Genomic DNA, 22,362 nt, shown 5'->3' with positions numbered 1-22,362 from the left:
TAATATTGAAATAAAACCCGTAAATTACCTAAGCACACGGTTGAAAAGTTCAAATTAGTAATAGATTAAAAGTGGTCAAATGCATTTCCATTTTCACTTTAGATTTTCCTAGACTAATGAACAAAGAAATAAACCATGTGGTGATTAAGATAATAAAAAAGAGTTATGACAATTGGGGATTGTTAATAAAATTTATTAGATAGTGTGACCAAATCATAGTTGACTCGGTGTAATTCACTAATTCAGACCACCGTGAAAATGTTGACTTGAGTGAAAGAGATCCTTGATGAATGTATAATAAATACCAAAGAATAATATGGCCACACTATGATATATCTCTTTATTATGACCTTGTTGACTCACTATTGGTTAAATTGCATTGTCGCAAGAGAATAAAAAAGGGGTTTCAATAGAAGTGTATGTGAAATTAAGTCACTTTGAAGATTTTATTTTTTTTCACTACATATCTTCACCTAACTAGGATTCCCTAAAGATATTATTCAGCTAAAGCAAGCATCCTCTGGAGGGTGATTCTCATGTAGGCCCTTATATGTCATAATGGATATTGAGGTTAATCCTTGAATAAAACCAGGTACCTAAAAATGGCAAATCGAAATATGTGATAGTGACAACAAAAACACTAAAGCATAGCATGTGAACATCAAGAATCCCGAAATGAACTCCAATCATAAAAAAAGACAACCTACTAAAAAAAAGAGAAAATAAGAAAAGTGCATTCTTGTACCATGTGGAGAGAAAAAAGATAATTGGAAGGTGATGAATCCTTTGGTGGGGTAGGTTAAATAATTAATTATTAAAAAATAAAAAGAAAATATGAGAATTGAAGGTGGTTATTGCAGTTAAGAGGAGGTTTTTAAAGAACTAGAACTAATAAGATTGAAGAGAGAAAGAAAGCGTGTTTGACCTTGTAAAAAGTAAAAACACTAATCTTTCATTGCCATCAACACAGACTCTTCCACGCAAAACAGAGGACAAAGTTGAATTCCAAAGCAGAGACTTATTCATATTCCATCAAGAACCTCACTATCACTATCACATATTCAAATTCTCTTTAAAACCAAACCCCATTTCCTCACATCGCACACAAATACCAAAAAGACTCCAACTTTCATGGCGGATATAGTGAAGCATATTCTTTCCAAGCCGATTCAGCTGGCGGACCAGGTCACCAAGGCCGCCGACGAGGCAAGTTTCTTCAAGCAGGAATGCTCCGAGCTCAAGTCCAAGACGGACAAGCTGGCAGCGCTGCTCCGTCAGGCGGCGCGTGCCAGCTCCGATCTATACGAACGACCCACGCGCCGGATCGTGGAGGAAGCCGAGCACGCGCTCGACAGGGCTCTTTCTCTTGTCCTCAAGTGCCGCTCCAACGGTCTTGTTAAGCGCGTCTTCACCATCATCCCTGGCGGCGCGTTCAGGAAAACCGCCGTCCTTCTTGAAAACTCCGTTGGAGACGTCTCCTGGCTCCTCCGCGTCATCTCCGGCGCCGACGGCGACGACGAATACCTCGGGCTCCCTCCGATCGCCGCGAACGAGCCCATCCTCTGCCTCATATGGGAACAGATCGCAATCCTCTGCACAGCTTCCCCGGAAGAGCGGTCCGACGCGGCAGCATCTCTGTCGTCGTTAGCCACCGGAAACCAGCGATACGGCAGATTGATCATCGAGGAAGGAGGAGTGAGTCCGTTGTTGAAGCTCTTAAAGGAAGGAAAGGCAGAGGGGCAGGAGAACGCGGCACGCGCCATAGGGCTGCTGGCGCGTGATGCAGAGAGCGTGGAGCATATGGTACATTGTGGCGCGTGTTCTGTATTCGCTCAAGTGCTTAAAGAAGGTGCTATGAAGGTTCAAAGCGTGGTGGCTTGGGCTGTGTCTGAAATGAGCGCTCATTACCCCAAATGCCAGGACATGTTCTTGCAACATAACATCATAAGATTACTTGTTGCTCACCTTGCCTTTGAAACTGTTCAAGAACACAGTAAGTACTCCATTGTTAGCCTCAAACCAACTTCCATTCATGCTGTTGTTTTGGCCACTCATCATGATCATCATAATCCATCTACAAATCAGCTTCATAGGGTTGTTACTACTACTATGGCTATGCATGCTGCTAATAATGCCAAAGCCAATCAGAAATTGGAGAATCATCATCATTCATATTCCGGGATTAACATGAAGGGGAGGGATCTTGAAGATCCTCAGACCAAGGCCAAGATGAAGGAGATGGCGGCCAGGGCGCTCTGGCATTTGGCCAAGGGAAACTCTGCCATTTGTCGCAACATCACGGAATCTAGGGCGTTGCTTTGTTTTGCTGTTTTGCTCCAGAGGGGTCCTGAGGCTGTGCAGTACAACTCTGCCATGGCCGTGATGGAGATCGCGGCCGTGGCAGAGAAGGATCCTGAATTGAGGAGGTCTGCATTCAAGCCAAACTCCCCTGCCTGCAAGGCTGTGGTGGATCAAGTTCTTAAGATCATGGAGAAAGGGGATTCGGATCTCTTGATTCCTTGCATCAAGGTTGTTGGGAGTCTGGCAAGGACTTTCCGGGCGACGGAGACAAGGATGATCGGTCCCTTGGTGAAACTGCTTGATGAAACGGAGGCAGAGGTGACAAGAGAGACATTGATTGCGCTGACGAAATTCGCCTGCTCGGAGAATTACCTTCACCTGGATCACTCTAAGGCCATCATAGGCGCAGGAGGGGCCAAACACCTCATTCAGCTTGTGTATTTCGGAGAGCAGATGCTTCAGATTCCGGCCTTGCTTCTGCTCTCTTACATTGCATTGCACGTCCCTGACAGCCAAGACCTTGCACAGGCCCAGGTTCTGGGAGTTCTTGAATGGGCATCAAAGCAATCTTCTATGGCCTTAGATCAAACCCTTGAGGAATTGTTGCTCGAATCCAGGAGTAGGTTGGAGCTCTATCAGTCTAGAGGAGCCTTAAGGCCTTTCCATAACCATAAGTTGCATCAATAATTAATACACTCCCTCATTCTAATTTGTAAAGATTGTTAATGATTCACGTGTAGTTGTATTTATGTGAAGTTAATAGTTGAAAACTATTAGACGATGATTTAATTAAACTTGTCAAATAAATATCAAACTTCACATGAAGATAAGTGCACGTAGCCTTTCACCTCATTATTTGTTACATTGAGAGTGAGACCTGAACTCGCTCTTCAAGTCTTCAACACATGCTAGTTGAAAAGTGATTGCTGCCTTATTGAACAATGAACATACATATACAAGTTGACATGGGTTTTGGTCATGGTCCAAACTCCAAAGAGATCTAATTTCTAGAGTTGGACACACGTTAGGGCTACTTGCCATTGATTCACAAAATTTGCATTATTAATGTGATACATTTATTTTAAAGACTACTTAAAAATAATAAATATTGTGAACTAGACTCTCAGGTTAATTAGAATCCGAAACAAGAGCATTAGAGCAATGAAATATGGCAAATAAAAGTCAAACCATGTATAAAAATTTATTGATGTGGACTACTTTTATTTAGTAAGATAAGTTGTTTAGATTCTTCTAATACTTTAATGAATACATCATACATGTAAGGAGTAACAACTAATAAACAATCCGATATATAAAGGTTTTGACCAAGCTCTAATTTTTATAAAAGCTAGTGGCATGCATGAAGTCCAGTAGTTTTAACTAATTAGTTAATATATAAGGTTTCGAACACTAATTTAGTTTGACTATAACCTAATAAGTAATAACGCAACACCTCAATTGAATCAATGACTAGTTTGATTTTAACAACTATGCACCAGCCTACAATGGACGAACCAAATGTATTAAACATTTAAAAGTACCCTTTTTTTGGGGGGATTTAAAACGACACTTGTATTCACCTCTGTATTTTTTTAAGAAAAAATTCAGTGGGATTGTGTGTACTATTGCGGTATTGCCAAGCTGCCTCTTTTTTATTCTTGGGTCTGATTTTATTGTTTTTGGTTGTGGAGTCATTTCCAAGCGTAAACAAAAACCCTTAGGATCACATATCAGATTGGGCCGAAACCTGAAAGGCTTTTCTTCCAAACACCTCCGCTTGGTTGCACCTAAGATGTCCCTTCCCAAAAGCAAGCACCGTTTAAAAAAAAACTCAATTTTGTGGCTGAGGCATGTGATGTAGTGTCAAAATATTTGCCTCAAATGAAGCCGCAACAGGTTCGAGTCCTAGTGTTTGCTAAGTTAGTGTATGTGAGTGTGATGTATGGCCAAAAAAAAAAAAACTCAATTTTGGAAGGAACTAATCCATTCTATATTATAATATTTTAAATGATATAAAATTTTATAAATATAACTTACAATGTGTAAACTTTTACTCTAACAGCAAACTTTATAGTTTATATATAAGAAAAAACACACTAATAAAAAATTAGTCAACAACACATAAATTTAGATAGTTATATGCACCCGATGAAAATTGGTTGAAACTGCATCATCATACAGAAAACCAAACTATCTAAACCTGAAGAATAGGACATAATTTAATTTGGGTACTCGATAATTGAGGAATTAATCGAGACAAATTAAAAGCATGATAAATAGTGAAGGAAATAGAGTTCCAATGTTGGGGGTAACATATATATACCACGTAGACTTTATCCTTACTCTTGGATCACAAATCTCATCCACTGAATCTAAAAATCTGATCTTACTTTTTCGTACTTCACTGAAACACATTTCATCATCGTGCTAGCTTGTTAGTTTTCTGTCACAGCAAACATGGCTACTGCAGTAACTGCTGCAGTCTCATTTCCATCCACTAAATCCACCTCTATTCCAACCACAACAACCTCTATTGCTTCCCCACATAGACTCCTCTTCAAAAAGGTACATCTTTTGAAGCACTTAATTAAGGGTGCAATTCAAGAACTATGAATATGATGATCTGTGGTGGTGTTTGTGAATTGCCAGGTTACATTGCAGTATAGAGATGTTTGTATCAGTGGAAGAGTGGTTCCCATCAGAGCTCAGGTCACAACTGAGGCACCTGCTAAGGTTGAAAAGATTTCCAAGAAGCAGGAAGAAGGTGTTGTTGTGAACAAGTTCAAACCCAAGGAGCCATACATTGGAAGATGCTTGCTCAACACTAAGATCACTGGGGATGATGCACCTGGTGAAACTTGGCACATGGTCTTCAGCACAGAGGGTATTTATTTATATAACCATGCATGCTCTCATCCCTTTTTACAATTCAACAAACATTTGATTGTAATTATTGTTTCAGGAGAGGTTCCTTACAGAGAAGGACAATCAATTGGGGTGATTCCAGATGGCATTGACAAGAATGGAAAGCCTCACAAGCTCAGATTGTATTCTATTGCTAGCAGTGCTCTTGGTGATTTTGGAGACTCAAAAACTGTGAGTCCTATTTTGGAGACCTATACATGATTTGGGTTTTACCCTTTTGTTCCATTCATACTTCAATTTCTCTGCAATCTCATATATTTGATATGATGCTTTCATTCACTCACCCAGGTTTCTCTATGTGTGAAACGTCTTGTATATACAAACGAAAATGGAGAACTTGTCAAGGGAGTCTGCTCAAATTTCCTATGTAAGGATTAATAGTTTGAGTTTTCAATATTTCTGTATTATGTTTCTTAAAGAAATTCAGGTTTAAATTTTAGCCTTTCTTTTTGGAACTTATGTTGCTGTTTATTCAGGTGACTTGAAACCAGGAGCTGAAGTAAAGATTACTGGACCTGTGGGGAAAGAAATGCTTATGCCAAAAGATCCCAATGCTACTATCATCATGGTACATCATCATTTTAATTCAAAAATGCAGTGTTTGATGATCCCTTTGTTTACTCACCATTGCTGTTTTGAATTTCATAGCTGATCATGCAAATTTTTCTATGCAGTTGGCAACTGGAACTGGAATTGCCCCATTCCGTTCGTTTTTATGGAAAATGTTCTTCGAGAAGCACGATGATTATAAGGTAAGTGAGCCACAAAAAAATTGAAACTAAATCTGATGCCTAGACAGTGAAAATGGCTATGTAAATACATTGTATGCATATGCTCAAAGTCTATGATGCTGCCCAATTTCATTCCAACTAAATGGAAATGCTTAATTTTATCTTTGTGGATATTTTAAGAATTATCAACTATGCTTAGCTAGTAAGCATAGGCAAAATAAAGCATTTGTTGCTTTAGAAACAAGAAAATTTTAATATGCTAAATATGTTTGTATCTGCTGGTTTTATTTGACCAGTATCACCTTAATAAGTGTAGTCCCTTATGTTAGATGCAATTATGAAAGGCTATAATAAGGAAATAAAATTACATTGTTGCTAATAAGTATAACTTGTAAATGTTTTAACTAAGCAATAGTTCATAATTAAATTAACCAAGTTTTGAGACATGATTTAATTCTATGCAGTTCAATGGTTTGGCATGGCTCTTCTTGGGTGTCCCTACAAGCAGCTCACTGCTATACAAGGAGGTGAGGTGGCTATACAAAATCATGTTTTTGTGGGACATGCATTTGCTGATAGATATTAATAACTGTTAACCTTTGCATGGGGCAGGAATTTGAGAAGATGAAGGAGAAAAACCCTGAGAAATTCAGGCTTGACTTTGCAGTGAGCAGAGAGCAAACAAACGAGAAGGGAGAGAAGATGTACATCCAAACCAGAATGGCTCAATATGCAGAAGAGCTTTGGGAGTTACTTAAGAAAGACAACACTTTTGTATACATGTGTGGACTCAAAGGCATGGAAAAAGGAATTGATGACATCATGGTTTCACTTGCTGCCAGAGATGGTAACAAACATGAATCTACTTTGTCACTTTAACTTGGATTTTATCAAGAGAAAAAACTTGATTGATCATGGTGTGTTCTTTGTGTTGTAGGCATTGATTGGACTGAATACAAGAGGCAATTGAAGAAGGCAGAGCAATGGAATGTGGAAGTCTACTAATTTATATGATCACTTTCTGTAGATATAAAGTCATGTTAGTTTTTCTATGATCATCATGATTTTCTCCTCCTTCATGAAACCACTTCATCATTTTGAGGGTCATACAAATAATATAGATGAAGGCAACATTGTTTTATTTACCAGTTTCCTACCATATCTTTTGTGAGGATTTCTTTAATACCATATAGTTTCCTTAATGATTAAAATCATAGTTTCGACACAGTATAGTTATAAAGCAATATTTGTTTTCAGTAAGCTATTTTGTATCACTTTTGAGACATTTAAATTTAAATTGAAACTGAATTTGATTTCACAAACATTAGAAACATTCAGTAGTGTTGGTGCTTGAAGGTGGTCAATATAAGGGTTTGGCCATCAATAAATGAGTTTATGGTGGCTGAAGATCATGCCAAACCCCTTTAAGCTAGCCAAGCAAAGTTTCTTAATTGAATATCTTATTCTTGTTTAAATAAATTATGATTTAAATTGTTTCAATGGAACCAAATTTAGGTGTTCAACTGCTCATGGAAACTATATGCATATATAATCAATGAGGAAAATGCTATTTCAGATAGAATTTTTAGTTATTAGCAGAACTAATCTTAACAAATTATTTTGTTATTTGTAAATTATCAGTCTATAATTAGGAGTTTTAATTTATCTTTTTATTAAATATCAAGAAAAAAATGATCTTTATAGTGATTTTTAATTCAAACAAGTACAAATATCAAATTTCCAATTGACTTGTATATAAGAAAAAATCTTTATTCAAATATCTGGGTTTAACATTGTCTTGTGATATGAATTAGCAATCTGGTATATCCAAGAAAAAATCTGCCAACAGATTATTATTTTTACTAAAACAAACGAAGGAATCTCATATATTATTCTAAAAATAGTGAGTCATCGTAATTCTACTACTATTTTTCATCACATGTTTCTATTCTCATATATTATTCTAAAAATAGTGAGTCATCATAATTCTGTTAGTCATTAGAAATCTCATAAATTTTAAAAGATTTAATGAGTAGTAGATTTTATATAAATGGTATATATATTGCACTCACCTTCTCTGTTTTTTAATAAGAAAATAGAAACACATTTTCTTCTCTATTTTATTTTTTGCCTAGTATTTGTTATCAAATAAAATTATTAGATATAGAAAAATATCTAAGAGATGCATTAGAAGTAAATGTTTAAGTCTAGACTCTAGATATGCAGAAGAGAGGTATTTTCACAGCATAACTTCTATGCAGAGAAAGAGCAATTATATTAATAGTTTGGTGCTAGGATTAAGTTGGCAATAAGAAATTTTTATATAGACTTGTATCGTCAGAAACCTTTGTAACAATTGGGTTTCAGTTTCATGATGGCTTGGTCAACAGAACATATACAGCTGAGGATTGAGGTACTAGAGAATTTTCGTACTATGGAATTGTTAGTGCTGTGAAAGTAAGTGGAGTATGAGCTTATTTCGTTTCTTAATTCTTCAATTATAATAACAATAAGTTTTACTTAAAATTTGGTTGGGTAAATTTTTTATTTTTTAAAAATAATTTATAAAAATTAATTTTTAAAATATAACTTTTAATTATCAAGTATATATATTGGCAAAATTTTCTTATTTTAAAAATAAGAACTTGAGCCAATCTAATTCGAATATTTTTATTGTTGATAACTCTGATTTATACTAACTTAAAAGTTAAAACAAATCAGCCGAGTATCTTTAGGATCTTTGACTCAAATTGCAACATATATATTGGGCGATTTAGATACCCCTAAGATCTTGTTAATCAATTTAGATTAACATAACATTAGATATCTCTTTTGTTTATGGATGATGATTCATATATAATTTTTAAATATTTAATTTGACTCAGTTTTATTTTAAATATTTAAAATAAATTTAATTTCATTTTTATTATAAATTTTTTACTGAATATTTTTCCCCCAATCAAAGATGATTTTCCATTTAAACAAAAATATATATATATTTTTTTTTGGGATTCTAGTGGGGATAGTATTAATAACGGTAGATTATGAAAAGATAAAGTATTAGAAGAGACGCGGAGTGTAGTTAGGGTTTTACGAAGTTGACGCTAATCTGCGCCACCGTTTCTTCTGCCAACTAACTCCAACTATATATATTCATTCATTGCTTAGATTTCGTCTCTGAAAATTTTCTAGGGTTTTCTCTTTGGCCTCTTTCCAATTCCCAAATGGCTGAAGAGAGGTACAGCGGCGTCGTTCAGTGGTTCAGCAACTCCAAGGGCTTCGGCTTCATCAAGCCCGACCAAGGCGGTGACGACCTCTTCGTCCACCACTCCTCCATCCAATCCGACGGCTCTTTCCGAACCCTAGTTGATGGCGATCGCGTCGAGTTCTCCATTGCTGACAACAGCGACAAGCCCAAGGCTCTTGACGTCACTGGCCCCAACGGCGCCCCTCTGCGCTCCGCTCCCGACTCTGCTCGCGCCGGTAACGATAACAGACGCAGCGCTGGTGCTGGAGGAGGAGGAGGCGGCGGAGCCTGTTACCAGTGTGGTGATTTCGGTCATCTTGCTAGGGATTGCAGCCGTGCTGGCAATGGCGGTGGTGGCGGCGGCGGCGGTGCATGCTACAGTTGCGGCGGATTCGGACACATGGCTAGGGATTGCGTCAGTGGAGGCGGCGGAGGAGGAGCAAACGGTGGGGGCTGCTTCAAGTGCGGCGAGTTCGGGCACATGGCGAGGGATTGCAGTGGAGGTGGCGGCGGCGGTAATGGTGGTGGTTGCTTTAAGTGCGGTGAGTTTGGGCACATGGCGAGGGACTGCAGTGGAGGTGGCGGTAACGGTGGTGGTGGTTGCTATAGGTGTGGTGAGGTTGGTCACTTGGCTAGGGATTGCAACAGAGAAGGTGGTTCCGGTGCTGGTGGAAACGGTGGAAAGAGCACGTGCTTCAATTGTGGGAAACCTGGGCATTTTGCTAGGGAGTGCGTTGAGGCCTCTGGTTAAAGAAAAATAAAATCAGTGAATTGGGGAAAAAGACAAGACAAGGAGGAATAGTACATACTCTTCTTTTTTGAGCCTTTTTTCACAGTGCTTGTTAATTACCTTTTAGCCCAGTATCAGTAACTTTTTCTTTTGGTTTATCAAATTCTAGAATTACACATAGGATTTCTCCTGGTTCTTAATGGTTTTCGCATGCAATTTTGCTTCTTTAACTGATGGCTTGATGCTTTATAGGATGGGATGCAAAAATCCTGATTTTTCTTATATTACTGCTTGCTTATTCCTGTTTTAATATTTGCATTCTTGATCTACTTGTTTAGTTATCTTGATTGTGAAATATTCATGTCTTCCTCTGGAGCTTTTAAAATCTCATTCTGGTTTTTCTGGTAGCAGAGAATAAGGTCATGACTTTGAATGTAGTGACGTTTCCTAGTAATACCTTGTGTGGCCTTGTACAGTGAATCATTGGTTCTTATTTCCAATATTGGATTGAAACTTCATACAATGGAATTAAGGATTGATTGAAGTATTTGTTGGTTGAGTAAGGTCTAATGGTATTGAGCTCAATGATCAAGCTGTAGTTTACTCGCTGAACAATTCCATCTGTGTGTATTGTAGATGTTGACAATTTCTGTGGTGAACATGAGGAGAAGTGTCAATGTTTTTATATTATGCCTTGACCTTGCAACATTTAGTTGATAGAGCATGTGATTGCTGATTCTCTAGATTCCTAGAACAAATATAATGCAACATGCTAGGTCCCGTTGCAAATTGGGGTGGGGTATCTAATATATATTTTTATCATGTTGGCTTGCAATTTCTTTCAACCTGTAATGTATTGAGTGAGTATAAAGTCAAGCAACTTGTGGAGATGATTGAACCTGGGACGTTTATTTTTATATATTATCTTGATCGGGTGTTTGTCTTTTACCTATGGCCTTTTTCGTTGATAGGGAAGAAATAGTTAGGGACATCAGCCTTAGGTGGTAACGTTATATATCCCACAGGCGCTTTAAGGGCTCAATTATTGTGCTGTTCAGGGTTTTTGACCTTTCGCATGTGGATGTGAAGTGGCTCCACGAGCCAATGTAAAACCACAACTTGCTCTTAGCAGATACAACCAACTTGGTTGCTTGCATCTGTGACATATGATTTTTTATTCTATTTTATTTTTTGCTTTCTAATTGGTCTGTACACGAAATCAAGACTAATTTCTGTATAATTTAAATGCTTGCTGATGTATTATATACTGCATTTCGTGTATCAATTATGTTTTGGATTAGGAACAGTTTGGAAATCTAATGCTATTCTCCAAAGGATAAGGTTGCATTTCCGATTCTGGCCCAAGAGGGGTACAATGTTGGCCCTTTTGTTATATACTCTCCGGTGCCACAGGGGTACTATCATCGACCCCTTCTACTCTCTGGGCTGGTTCTCCTGTGCAATTATATGAATAAAAAACATACTCCCAAGACCAAATTAAGGTTTAATGACATAAAACGTGACCAAATGAACGTACTCTAAATTAAAAAAAAATTGTCCAAATCCATTTGAAGCCTCCCCTAAATCCAATCCACATTAAGCCCAGAACCCTCAACCCCACCGGCCCACCCCGACCAAAAAAGAATAAAAAAGGCAATATGTTAACGGGAAAGTAAACTGAAGAACTGCAATAGCTTCAATGAAGGGACGGTCTTATTCTTTTAGAAGGCAAAGAGCATCTACTTTATGCATGAAGGAAAATATCTTGTTGATCGTTTATATTTTGAACCAATAAATTCTCATGCCACGCGGTCCTGAATATCAAGTGTTATTATATGGAACAAAAACAGAGAGAATCGATTATAGAAAAACGACCATGCATACTTTATTAAAATTGAAGACAGAGAAGTCACGCGGAATCTCGAAGGAAGTATCAACTATGAAGGGTACAAAAATCACATGAAATTAGTTACTGCACTGATGCACTACTTATATTTGACTGTTGATAAATACCAAACTGAGACTCATCTTGATCACAATTTCCCTAATCTCTAGGTCTCATTCCTTATTATTATATTCAGTATTCTTATGTAAATTCGTAGCCGTCCTTTGTGTGTTCCCTCCAATCTCTGTGGCTTTCTGTCACCATTAGAATTGATTCCTTAGATAACCCTCCGCACATATATTACTATATAAGGTTCCTTAGATCAAACTTTAAATCATTTGATAAAAAATATATAAACTGTACCGACCTCACTTGAGCACTGGTCCAATGGCGGTTTATTCATGCAGATGATGCATGTGCAATGTTAAAGTGAGCCTGTACCCTGTGGGCCTACAAAGTCACATGGTCCCCACGTTTTAATCTCTATAAAACGATTTCCCTCCTAAGTCATACACTACACAACATTCAAAATACCCTCCTTAAAAGGCAACCTTATTATTTGTTATTCCCTCCACCCAACCCAACTATGGCCGCTTCAATTCATCAACATGCTGCTACGGCCCCTATTTCTGCTTTCTTCATTCTATTCTTATTCCAATTCCTAACAGGTCTGAACCAAATATTCACAAGTTACAATACATAATTAATCAAAGTTGTCCTAGTTCTAAACATTAATATTGTGTTGTGTTGTTTTCTTTTAATGTTGTACAGGTTCGTATTCAGCAACATTCACAATAGTAAACAAGTGCAGTTACACTGTTTGGCCAGGCATTTTATCCGGCGCCGGAACTGCTCCTCTCTCAACCACCGGCTTCGCCCTCCAGCCTGGAGAGTCCAACGCCATCGCCGTCCCCGCTGCCTGGTCCGGTCGTCTCTGGGGCCGCACCCTCTGCACTCAAAACACCACCACCGGAAAATTCACCTGCGTCACCGGCGACTGCGGCTCCTCCACCATGGAATGCTCCGGCGGCGGAGCGGCCCCTCCCGCCACCCTGGCGGAGTTCACACTGAACGGCGCCGGCGGGCTGGACTTCTTCGACGTGAGTCTCGTGGACGGGTACAATCTGCCGATGATAATCGAGCCTCAGGGCGGGAGCGGCGGCGGAAACTGCTCGGCGACGGGGTGCGTGGTGGACTTGAACAGTGCATGTCCGACGGAACTGAAGGTGATGAGTAGCAGTAGCGGCGGTGAGGAGAGCGTGGCGTGTAAAAGCGCGTGTGAAGCATTTGGGGATCCTGAATATTGTTGCAGCGGAGCATTCGGTAGCCCTGACACATGCAAGCCAAGCTCGTACTCGCAGTTCTTCAAGAGCGCGTGCCCACGCGCCTATAGCTACGCCTACGATGACGGCACAAGCACCTTCACATGTGCCTCTTCTGATTACCTTATCACTTTCTGTCCTTCCCCCTCCACTAGGTAATTTCAATTTAAATAAAATACTTGAGTTTTTACTAATAATTTATTATTTATAGGAAATTGATGTAAGATTAGGTTTTATGAATATTTGCACCGTCCATGATGTATAAGACATAACAACACATTCCGTGTGATATTGTTGTTTCTAGGTAGGTTATTATAGCCAGCTTGTGTTCATATTTTGGATTTGTTATTGCAAAGTCTAATTATTGTGTTATGATGCAGTTCGATCAAATCGGGGAATGGAAAATATCCCGTGGCGGTGCAAGTGTCGGGATCTCATCGTGTGGACAACAACGACGTCGTACTCAACATGATTATTGCCATCTCTGTCTTGGTTGGGTTTTGGCGTTTCTGGCAACTCAATTAGTTACAACTTACAACCCTCTATACCTTTATTAATTATATGTTTACAGTGCCTTCAACTATCAAGTTGGTGCTCAAAATTCAACAGATACAATCAGGCACTACCTGACCAAGGATTTCAACTTGAGTCTTGAGGATACTAATGAAGCCACCTTAATTATTATTATTATTATATTAGTTGGTTCAAATACACAAGACAAAGAATTTAGGCAAGTAGCTAGGCATCAATTGTTACATCATCTTGGCCATTCATCATGTGTTTGTCTTCTATCTACGGCATCGAGTCACTCAAACAGGAATACACACTTTAGGAATTTTTATCTTCCTTTTTAAAGAATATAAATAAAGAAACATCAATTAGTAGTAGCCAGTGGGGGATCAATTTTTTTTTTGCTCCAATTGTAAATATGAACATCGGATTAATTATTATTAATAAAATTATGGAGTACGATTTTGATTCGCATGTCATTTTTCTTTTTTATTATTATTGGCAACTGCTTCCTAATGGCGCCAACTAAATATGTTCTCCTTTAACTTGCTTTCCAGAATTGATATGCTTCTACGTATCTAAGGATAAAATTAAACTATAATATAAACCATATGTATCTATCTATATGTGTAAACATTTGTTAAGAAAACTTGATTAATTGAGAACTTGTTTACATTAATTTGGCTTTCAGTTAATTGTCAGTTGGTTTGCGCGTTCCAATCTGATCTTTAGCTATACCACAAGTTTTAATCAAGGTCAGAAGCGATAAAACAAAGTTGTGTGATTTGATATTTTGAATTAAAAAAAAAAAGATGACGGGGTAACAAATTACAAAGAATGATATTTTATCATAATGTTGTTGATGTGATGTGATGTTGGAATCCTTGTAATACCACAAGTTATTTACTTTGATTATACTCAGCCAATATCGGTTGCTTAATATTTTCATCACTTTTTGGGCTTTTTCATTTGGCATCTTCACCTTAAGACGATGGCTATATTTTGCTACTCAACAAGAGTGCTCACCTTAAAGTTACACCTTGAAATTTTTTTTTTCCTAAGTTAAGAGTGAGATTCAAACCCAAAATTTTTAGATAAAGATAGAAGATTATGTCATTTGAACTATATCTCGTTAGTACTTTAAATTCAGTTCTCATATAATCGTTATTGTCATTATGTATAAATTAAAATAGAGTAAAGTGACATATAAAATTCTAAAAATTTAGATTTTAGAAATATTAATTCTTAAAAGAAAAAAAAATCAATAAAATCTTTTACGATAGTAAATATGGACAAATTAGTTTAAATTAAGACTTTTTATTCTAATTATCGAAACTAATTTAAAAGTAGTGTGTCCACATCAGTTATCCTAAAAGTCTATATTAGTAGTTTTTTTTAAGATTAATTTATCCGATTATAAATCTTCGGAAAATTTATTTACCATTTTACTTATCAAAATATGAACTCATAATTGTTATACTCGTAAGATTCAGTATATGATGACCGACTTAATATTTAATTTGTTCATATTATACAAAATTACAAATGATAAACTAAATTATAGAGATCTAATTAATACCAACATGTTGTTAAATAATACTTTTTGGGTCACAAATAAGATTGAAGAAGGGTGGTGAGAAATTAAGCTTGTGGGAAAATGAATCTGTATATAGCAGTTATCTTTTGATATGAGGGGAGGGTGGACATTTCTCCATCAAACTCATCTACTAAACTTTATTGCATCAGCCACTGTACTTTATTGATTAATTACCTTATGATGAGGACCAAGTTATATGCAACTTGCAACTGAAAAGGGGTGAAAGCAAAAGTAACGACCATAGGCATAATAAGGCATGGAATTTTCAAGAAATTAATAAATAAAGTTGAAATTCTTCTCATGATGCATGAAATTGCATTTTCAAGCTTTTTATGCTGATCTACGGTTAAAAAGTCCGGTACCACACGAGGGCGACGGTCGCACTTTTTGTGCGCTAAGAAAAGCAATTAATTACTCAAAAACACTATCAAATCTCTGATTTACTTTAACACTTCTCCTTTTAAGTGATTTTTGGTAATTAAACTCATTTCTTCTGCTTGGCACATTATTTTCCATCAACTATTGTGTTAGATACACACTAAAATCAGACATGAGAATATAAAAATAAATTAAATTACATATATTTTATACATAAATATATGATGGTTAATTTTGATGTACAAATCACTACCAGAAATACGGACATTACCAACGGGAAGATACTCACGAACTAAAAAGAGTGGCAAATTTATATGATCGTGGTAATCACTTGCAACGTCTTGTATTTCTGTGGCCAAATTTTGTGAAATTTTTTGACGATTTTGTTTGTTCGTGGCTAACTTGAGATGAGTTCTCTCAATGACCACAGACTCAATGATTACCATGGCAAAATCGAACGATTTTCACTTTTAAATTCCGCGTTTAATTTGGTTTTGTCCTCCATCCCTCTCAAAATATTTTTATGCAGTTTTTACTCTTTCAAAATTTAAACCGTAACTTAAAGGTAAATTCGATTTATCATGTGCAGGCTTTTTCAATTCTTCAATTGTTGAATTCTTCTCCCTCCTTTTGAGTGCTGGCATAAAAAATTAATAAAGTATGCTAATGGTTTGATTTTAGATTTTGTTGATGATGTGCAATTTTCTCACTTAGTATGATCCTTGAATTTGGCCATATCTCTGAATCATGTATTTTTTTTACTTAGTATTAGCTATGCGCTGATTTGATTAATTTTTTCTTTTTGATTTAACTGTAGTTTTTTAACGTAGTTGTATTATTCATTACTTGTTACTAAATCAGATTGTAATGTAACAAAAAAACTAAATTATATACATATAATTTCAATATTTATATTTTAGTTGTTACATTTTTTGTGCGTGTTCTTTTTGGTCAAATGCAGTTTCAGTGTCCAATTTTATCGTATGCATTATTTAGAGACTTTGGTGATAGAATAAAATGATTCAATTGAAAATAAATGTTAAAATTATAAAAAAGAGTACTTATAAAAAGAGTACATATTTATCTTTGATAAAATAGTTCTAACTAATTTTAGAAAGTAAAAGATATTAACTATGATTTTATTGAAATAATAACTAATTTAATTATTCATTATTTAATTCCTCACTCTTAATTTATGGCAACATTAATAAACAAAATTTTATCTTTTAAAATTCAGAATATTAGTTTTATACCTATATTTTATTAATTTAATTTAAAAAATAAATTAAAATTATTTTTATGGGAGTTCATTTTTTAATTATGTACAAAATTGTTTTTTAAAGGTATCAAATTCTTAAGTTTTAAGTTTATTTATTTTAATTTTCACTGATGCCATTTTTTTTAAATTCAACGAGTAAAAATTTTAAATTCTAATTAATATGTGAAATTTTTGAATATAATTTAAAGTTGTAAATTTTACAATTTGATATTTTTTTATTAAAATTAAATTTTACTCTAAATTAAAAAGTTATAGTTAGTTCACTAAACAAAATTCAAATTAACATCTATAATAAGATGAATGAAATTTTGAGCGGCAATGTTAAGTGCAACTTTTATTAAGTAGCCCACTCACCCAGTCTTAACAATAACTTCCTTTCACTATTTCCAAAATCCCTATTTGTTAGCTCCTGCAATTGATTCAAGTTTGATAACATGCACTAAGATCAATTCAGCTAACCTTCAGAGCAATTCGCTCAAGACGTTCCTGTTTAGGTTCTAGGTACGATCACACCGGACCATGATTTGCAGTTCGAGTACCGTCAGTTTGAGTCGCCGAAGAAGCAAGCAAAATCGGTGGAATCAGAATTCTATCTGTAAACCCGAATCGCGAAGAAGATTTTCATGACATCATTTTATTTTTTATATTTCTTTTAGTCAACAATGAAAGTTAATTTTAGACTTTTTTTTTTTTTTATTTCAACATGCATTCTTTCTTTTGTTACTGGTTGTAGATAGATTCTAAATCACCAATTGGCATTTTGAAAGATGTTATGCAACTGACAATTGAAGGCCGCAAAAGCTGCAAATTACATCCGAAAAGTAAGTATTGTACCTTAATTTTTTATCATCTTCGAAGGAGTCAAATCATGACCTATTAATTTTTTAGCTTAATTCTTGATCTCTAATTTGATTAACAGATTTTATTGGAGTACACAAAGCAACTGGAGTATCGACAGGGTGTATAATTCAGTGGTGTATAATTTAGTGGCCGAAGTTATGTGTATTTTTTGCCGAAGTTATGTGTATTTTTTACTATTTACCTGGAAATATTTTTGCATGTGGATTGTCTGTGTAACAAGAAATGGAGAGCTTGATAAATTCATTATTTTTGATACTTTCAAGATTTGTATCATTTTAGCAAAGTTTGATATTTATTTTGTAATAGTTTTATTTGAATATTTTTTTAACATTAAATCCATTAATCTAGGATATTTGCTTTTCAATACTAAGTATTTGTTAATTTTATATTTTTATACTATGGATAATACGTATAGGAATGTGATTAATTTTTTAATATTATATGATGTAATTTTATATTAAAGAGCATTTTTATTATGATATTTTTTTTAATTTAACTTCTATCGTTAGCCACGGAAAAAAGTATGGCAAAAAAGCCTGGCCTGATCAATTTTGTCACAGGTAAATATTTTATTTTGCCACGGAAAAGAGTGTGTCTAAACGTGCTAAAGTTGTGGCTAACCAAATGTCTCCACGGGTGTTAAAACCGTGGCTATTGGAGTAAAAAGCGTGGCTAACTAAAAACGCGTCGCCCTCCCTAGCCACGGATGTTCATTTGTTGCAAAAGTATAATTGCCACAGTTTTTTTGGAGTTTAGCCACGGATTTTTCCGTGACTAAACCCCTTCTTTTTGGTAGTGAATAGTATTGTTGATTTTTTATTCTTCAATTTTGTTGAGTAGAATAATGTAATACAATAATAATGATGTTACTTTTTTGTTCGTATAATATCTTCTAATTTGACATGTTAAGGATTAATTTACTTCTGAACTTTACTTAAGATAAATTACTGTATACACAAAACGAAATTTAAAATCTCAACATTTATTTAAACTGATGAGTAAAACTGACTATTCCACCAATTCGAATAGATTAAAATGATGTTACTTATATGCATGAATTTGAATTTTTGATATTGCGGATATTATTATTGCTTCAACTCCCCAAAATTGCGCTCTACCTATGATTCCAAATTATTAGACCTTTTACTGTGTTGGCATGTCCTTAAAAATAATTAAGAAAGCGTTACTTCATTCACCCTCAGCATCTCTAATTCATCTCCATTTTTGCATCCTTCTGCTAAAGTAGTAGTCATGTCCTTTAAAGAGCATATCCCGTATTATATATCTATGTTCGAAAGTAGTGAACATTTTTTTATTATTTTTATTGAAATCAACTTTTAATTCCTTGGTTTAACAATGCTGTAAAAACCTTCAAAACTTATGTTAACTAAAAACGGATAAAATATGTGAAACGAACCAAACTTAAAGATTGTACAAAAATATGGCGACACTTTATTTTAGGAGAAAGAACATGATCCTCTGTTTAGAATTCAGGAGGATCCTTTGGTTTTGACGTTGTGGAAAGTTGGTTTTCCACATCAATGTTTGTAAGCTCCGCCGAACGGCCCAACGAACCTTGCTTTGTCAATTGTCAACACTCTTTACATTTTTGACTAGGTTTAATCTAAATTTGACCGTTTGTAAATGGATAAGATTATGACCCAGGTCATCAACTTTTCTAAAGGGTCTAACTTTTTTGAGTTGTGGGCTTATGGAATGAAACTCAATGGGCCTATATTCAAAAGCTAGATTTGCCACATCAACCTCGTTGACATAACAAGAGTTGAACTATGCAGCCCACACCATAATTACCCTAAACTTGAATATGATGCTGGTCAAATACCAAAATTCTAACCAACTTGAGTTGGTCGAGTAGTCAGTTCACTCGTTCGCTTATGTCAGAGATTTAAATCTCGTCTGTTGCATGCATCAATTTATTGGCCAGCGACAAACCTTTAAATAACAAATAATAAACTCATTCCTTTATATTTATAAAAATACTATTTACATATTAAAATTAATTTCTGTATATTTATATATAAATATTTATATAATTTAACTTATTTTTAATATATTTTTTATATTAATAACTAATTTTAATGTGCACTTAATAGAGTTATTATATTTGTGTTAGACATCTTATTTATATACACCATAACAATCATCTTCCTATTAAATAACAAGCGTTATTTACACCACTTTTTCCAAATCTATATATACACCTCTTATTTTTAGATATAGAATCGAATATATAAAAAAATAAAAGCAATAATTATAAACTATTTCAAAAAAAAAAGTTATACTAAAATGTAATGCAAGTATCTAGATTATTATTTTTCCAAATTTGTTCCTCTTCTATTGACACACCACTAATTGCCGCTGTGGCCACCGGTGGCTGGAATAAACTCTCCATGGCTTATGTAATTAAATAAAATAAAAGCACTTCTGGCATCAATGCAACTTGCTGATTATTTACTAGTGATTCAGGTGCACGCAAATTAAATGGAGAAAACTTTGAAAATCTTATCCCCTGCCATCTGCACTTTACACGCCACGCATGTAAACGAATCAAAAAGAGACCAAGACGTTCATGATATATTAGGGTATAGTGTAATTATTATTATACACGAAAAACAAAAATTATATACAGAAACATGGCAGAGGTAGGAGTGTTCAAATCCAAATCGATCTAAATTAAACCGTTTATTCAATCCGATTCAAATGGAAAACCGATTAAAACCATACTAATTTGAATTTGATTAGATTTTATTTTTTGTAAACTACTGGATTGGATCGGATTTTAGATCTACTCTTCATAACCGATCCAATCCAATCCAAACCGCACAATGTGCTATAATATTATTTTTTTTTTGAAACAAAGGAAGCTCAACACATTAAAGTGGAGCAAATAAAAGAAAAAAGAAGACACATAACTAGCTACCAACAAATAAACCAACCCCTACTATCCCCAGTACTCTCATCCTCCCCCAGGATCACCACCACTCCATTCCGTGTAGCTCATCAACGTCCTTGTGTGTATGACCTCCAGGCTTGCTCTTGCATTCTTGAAGATTCGTGCATTCCGTTCCAACCAGATGTTCCAAATCACTGCAAAGAACACTGACATCCACATCTTCTTCCCCTGTTGTCTATTATGCATTCCATGCCAACTCTCAAACATTTCTTTAACAGTTCCGGGAATCACCCACTCCCTTCCTAGTAACCTCAGCCACTTGCACCACACCTGCCATGTTACCTCACACCTAAGGAATAAATGCTCAACAGATTCTAATTCCTTGGTACACAGTACACACATACTATCCCCCAGAATGTTGACTCCTAGTTTAGTCAGCCGCTCCTTGGTGTTAACTCTACCCACTAGCACAAACCACCCAAAGAGCTCAATTCTCGGAGGAACGAAACCTTTCCAAATGGAACTCGTGAAGCTATAACTCGTTATCTCAGCTGATAATGTCTCCGCTTGTATAGCCTGGATCACAGAACTAGTAGAGAAAATACCTTTATTTTCAAACTTCCACACCACATTGTCCTCCCTACCTGATGACAACCTCACTGGCCTTAACCTCTCATGCAGTTGATTGACAAGCTCCAGCTCCCATTGGAACAGTGCCCTCCTCCATTGAAAATTCCAAATCCAATCAAGCCCATCCCAAAAACCACACTCCCCGATGACAAGTCCTTGCTGACTGGAAATAGAGTAGAGTCTCGGATGACTTCCTTTCAGAGTACCACCTTGAACCCAGTTATCTTCCCAAAATCGAGTCTGCATACCATTGCCTACTTCCATTGCCAGTCCACTTACCACTTTATCACGAATCCGCGGTTCTTTTATATTCAGCTGACATATGTCCTTCCAAGGGCCACCCCTTACTGGTAAAGGCTGAGTTGCTAACATGACATCCGGGTTCAACTTATTACACGAACACACAATCTTCTTCCACAGCGGGCAATCCTCCTTTGAAAACCTCCACCACCACTTAAACAGAAGCGCTGTGTTTCTCAGCACTGCATCACCAACCCCCAATCCCCCAACCTTTTTTGGAGCCTGAACTATCTCCCACTTTACCATAGGTATACCATAGTTCCCGTTCTCCCTGCACCACATAAAGTTCCGTTGTAAAGCAATCAGCTTGTCCGCTACCGCCTTCGGCATCTTGTATAGACTAAGGTAGTAGATGGGGAGACTATTCAGCACCGATTTGATAAGGACCAGCTTACCTGATTTATTCAAAACCTTGGCTTTCCACAAACTCAGCTTCTGTTCCACCTTATCAATGATTGGTTTCCAAGTCTTCACCAAGCGCGGATTCGCACCTAGAGAAACTCCCAAGTATCTAACCGGTAGAGAAGCTTGTTGGCATCCCAGCAGTCCACATGCCTGATCAATCCATCCTTGCTCACAGTTCACCGATATCAGATTCGATTTATCAAAGTTAATGCTCAGCCCAGACATCAACTCAAAGCACCGTAACAGTCTCTTATAGTTTACAATTGTTTCAGTCTCCGGCGGGCAGAATAAAATAGTGTCATCTGCAAATTGTAGGTGTGACAGTTCAATAAGATCTCCCCCTACCA

General features: G+C 36.1%; 4 protein-coding genes across 4 annotated transcripts; all 4 read left to right on the top strand.

Moving 5' to 3' along the window:
- Window positions 1-892: 892 nt before the first annotated feature.
- LOC107639995 (uncharacterized) lies at window positions 893-3,131 on the top strand. Its single transcript, XM_088489038.1, has one exon. It carries the CDS (start codon window positions 1,132-1,134, stop codon window positions 2,986-2,988), a length of 1,857 nt encoding a protein of 618 aa, XP_088345164.1. The 5' UTR covers window positions 893-1,131; the 3' UTR covers window positions 2,989-3,131.
- Window positions 3,132-4,591: 1,460 nt separating this feature from the next.
- Window positions 4,592-7,217, top strand: LOC107642574 (ferredoxin--NADP reductase, leaf isozyme, chloroplastic). The gene is made up of 9 exons (XM_016345970.3): window positions 4,592-4,866; window positions 4,951-5,185; window positions 5,264-5,397; window positions 5,515-5,593; window positions 5,703-5,794; window positions 5,901-5,978; window positions 6,422-6,484; window positions 6,570-6,804; window positions 6,895-7,217. Exons 1-9 carry the CDS (start codon window positions 4,759-4,761, stop codon window positions 6,960-6,962), a joined length of 1,092 nt encoding a protein of 363 aa, XP_016201456.1. The 5' UTR covers window positions 4,592-4,758; the 3' UTR covers window positions 6,963-7,217.
- Window positions 7,218-9,019: 1,802 nt separating this feature from the next.
- On the top strand, window positions 9,020-10,216 carry CSP3 (cold shock domain protein 3). The gene has a single exon (XM_016345969.3). The coding sequence runs from the start codon at window positions 9,182-9,184 to the stop codon at window positions 9,953-9,955; it is 774 nt and encodes a 257-aa protein (XP_016201455.3). The 5' UTR covers window positions 9,020-9,181; the 3' UTR covers window positions 9,956-10,216.
- Window positions 10,217-11,955: 1,739 nt separating this feature from the next.
- On the top strand, window positions 11,956-14,125 carry LOC107642572 (thaumatin-like protein 1). The gene is made up of 3 exons (XM_016345968.3): window positions 11,956-12,487; window positions 12,591-13,296; window positions 13,522-14,125. The coding sequence occupies exons 1-3, from the start codon at window positions 12,406-12,408 to the stop codon at window positions 13,664-13,666; spliced, it is 933 nt and encodes a 310-aa protein (XP_016201454.1). The 5' UTR covers window positions 11,956-12,405; the 3' UTR covers window positions 13,667-14,125.
- Window positions 14,126-22,362: the final 8,237 nt, after the last annotated feature.

This window comes from Arachis ipaensis, chromosome B5 (assembly GCF_059453495.1).
Source record: "Arachis ipaensis isolate K30076 ecotype BB chromosome B5, ASM5945349v1, whole genome shotgun sequence".
NCBI classification, from domain to species: domain Eukaryota; kingdom Viridiplantae; phylum Streptophyta; class Magnoliopsida; order Fabales; family Fabaceae; genus Arachis; species Arachis ipaensis.
The sequence above is the reverse complement of the archived record's forward strand: the minus strand, read 5'-3'. Positions and strand labels throughout refer to the sequence as shown.

Coding starts and splice junctions, on each gene's coding strand:
- LOC107642572 (XM_016345968.3), top strand. CDS start 12,406: ATGGCCGCTTCAATTCATCAACATGCTGCTACGGCCCCTATTTCTGCT. Junction 12,488..12,590: donor CTTATTCCAATTCCTAACAG/GTCTGAACCAAA, acceptor AATGTTGTACAG/GTTCGTATTCAGCAACATTC. Junction 13,297..13,521: donor TGTCCTTCCCCCTCCACTAG/GTAATTTCAATT, acceptor GTTATGATGCAG/TTCGATCAAATCGGGGAATG.
- CSP3 (XM_016345969.3), top strand. CDS start 9,182: ATGGCTGAAGAGAGGTACAGCGGCGTCGTTCAGTGGTTCAGCAACTCC.
- LOC107639995 (XM_088489038.1), top strand. CDS start 1,132: ATGGCGGATATAGTGAAGCATATTCTTTCCAAGCCGATTCAGCTGGCG.
- LOC107642574 (XM_016345970.3), top strand. CDS start 4,759: ATGGCTACTGCAGTAACTGCTGCAGTCTCATTTCCATCCACTAAATCC. Junction 4,867..4,950: donor ATAGACTCCTCTTCAAAAAG/GTACATCTTTTG, acceptor GTGAATTGCCAG/GTTACATTGCAGTATAGAGA. Junction 5,594..5,702: donor AGTCTGCTCAAATTTCCTAT/GTAAGGATTAAT, acceptor CTGTTTATTCAG/GTGACTTGAAACCAGGAGCT.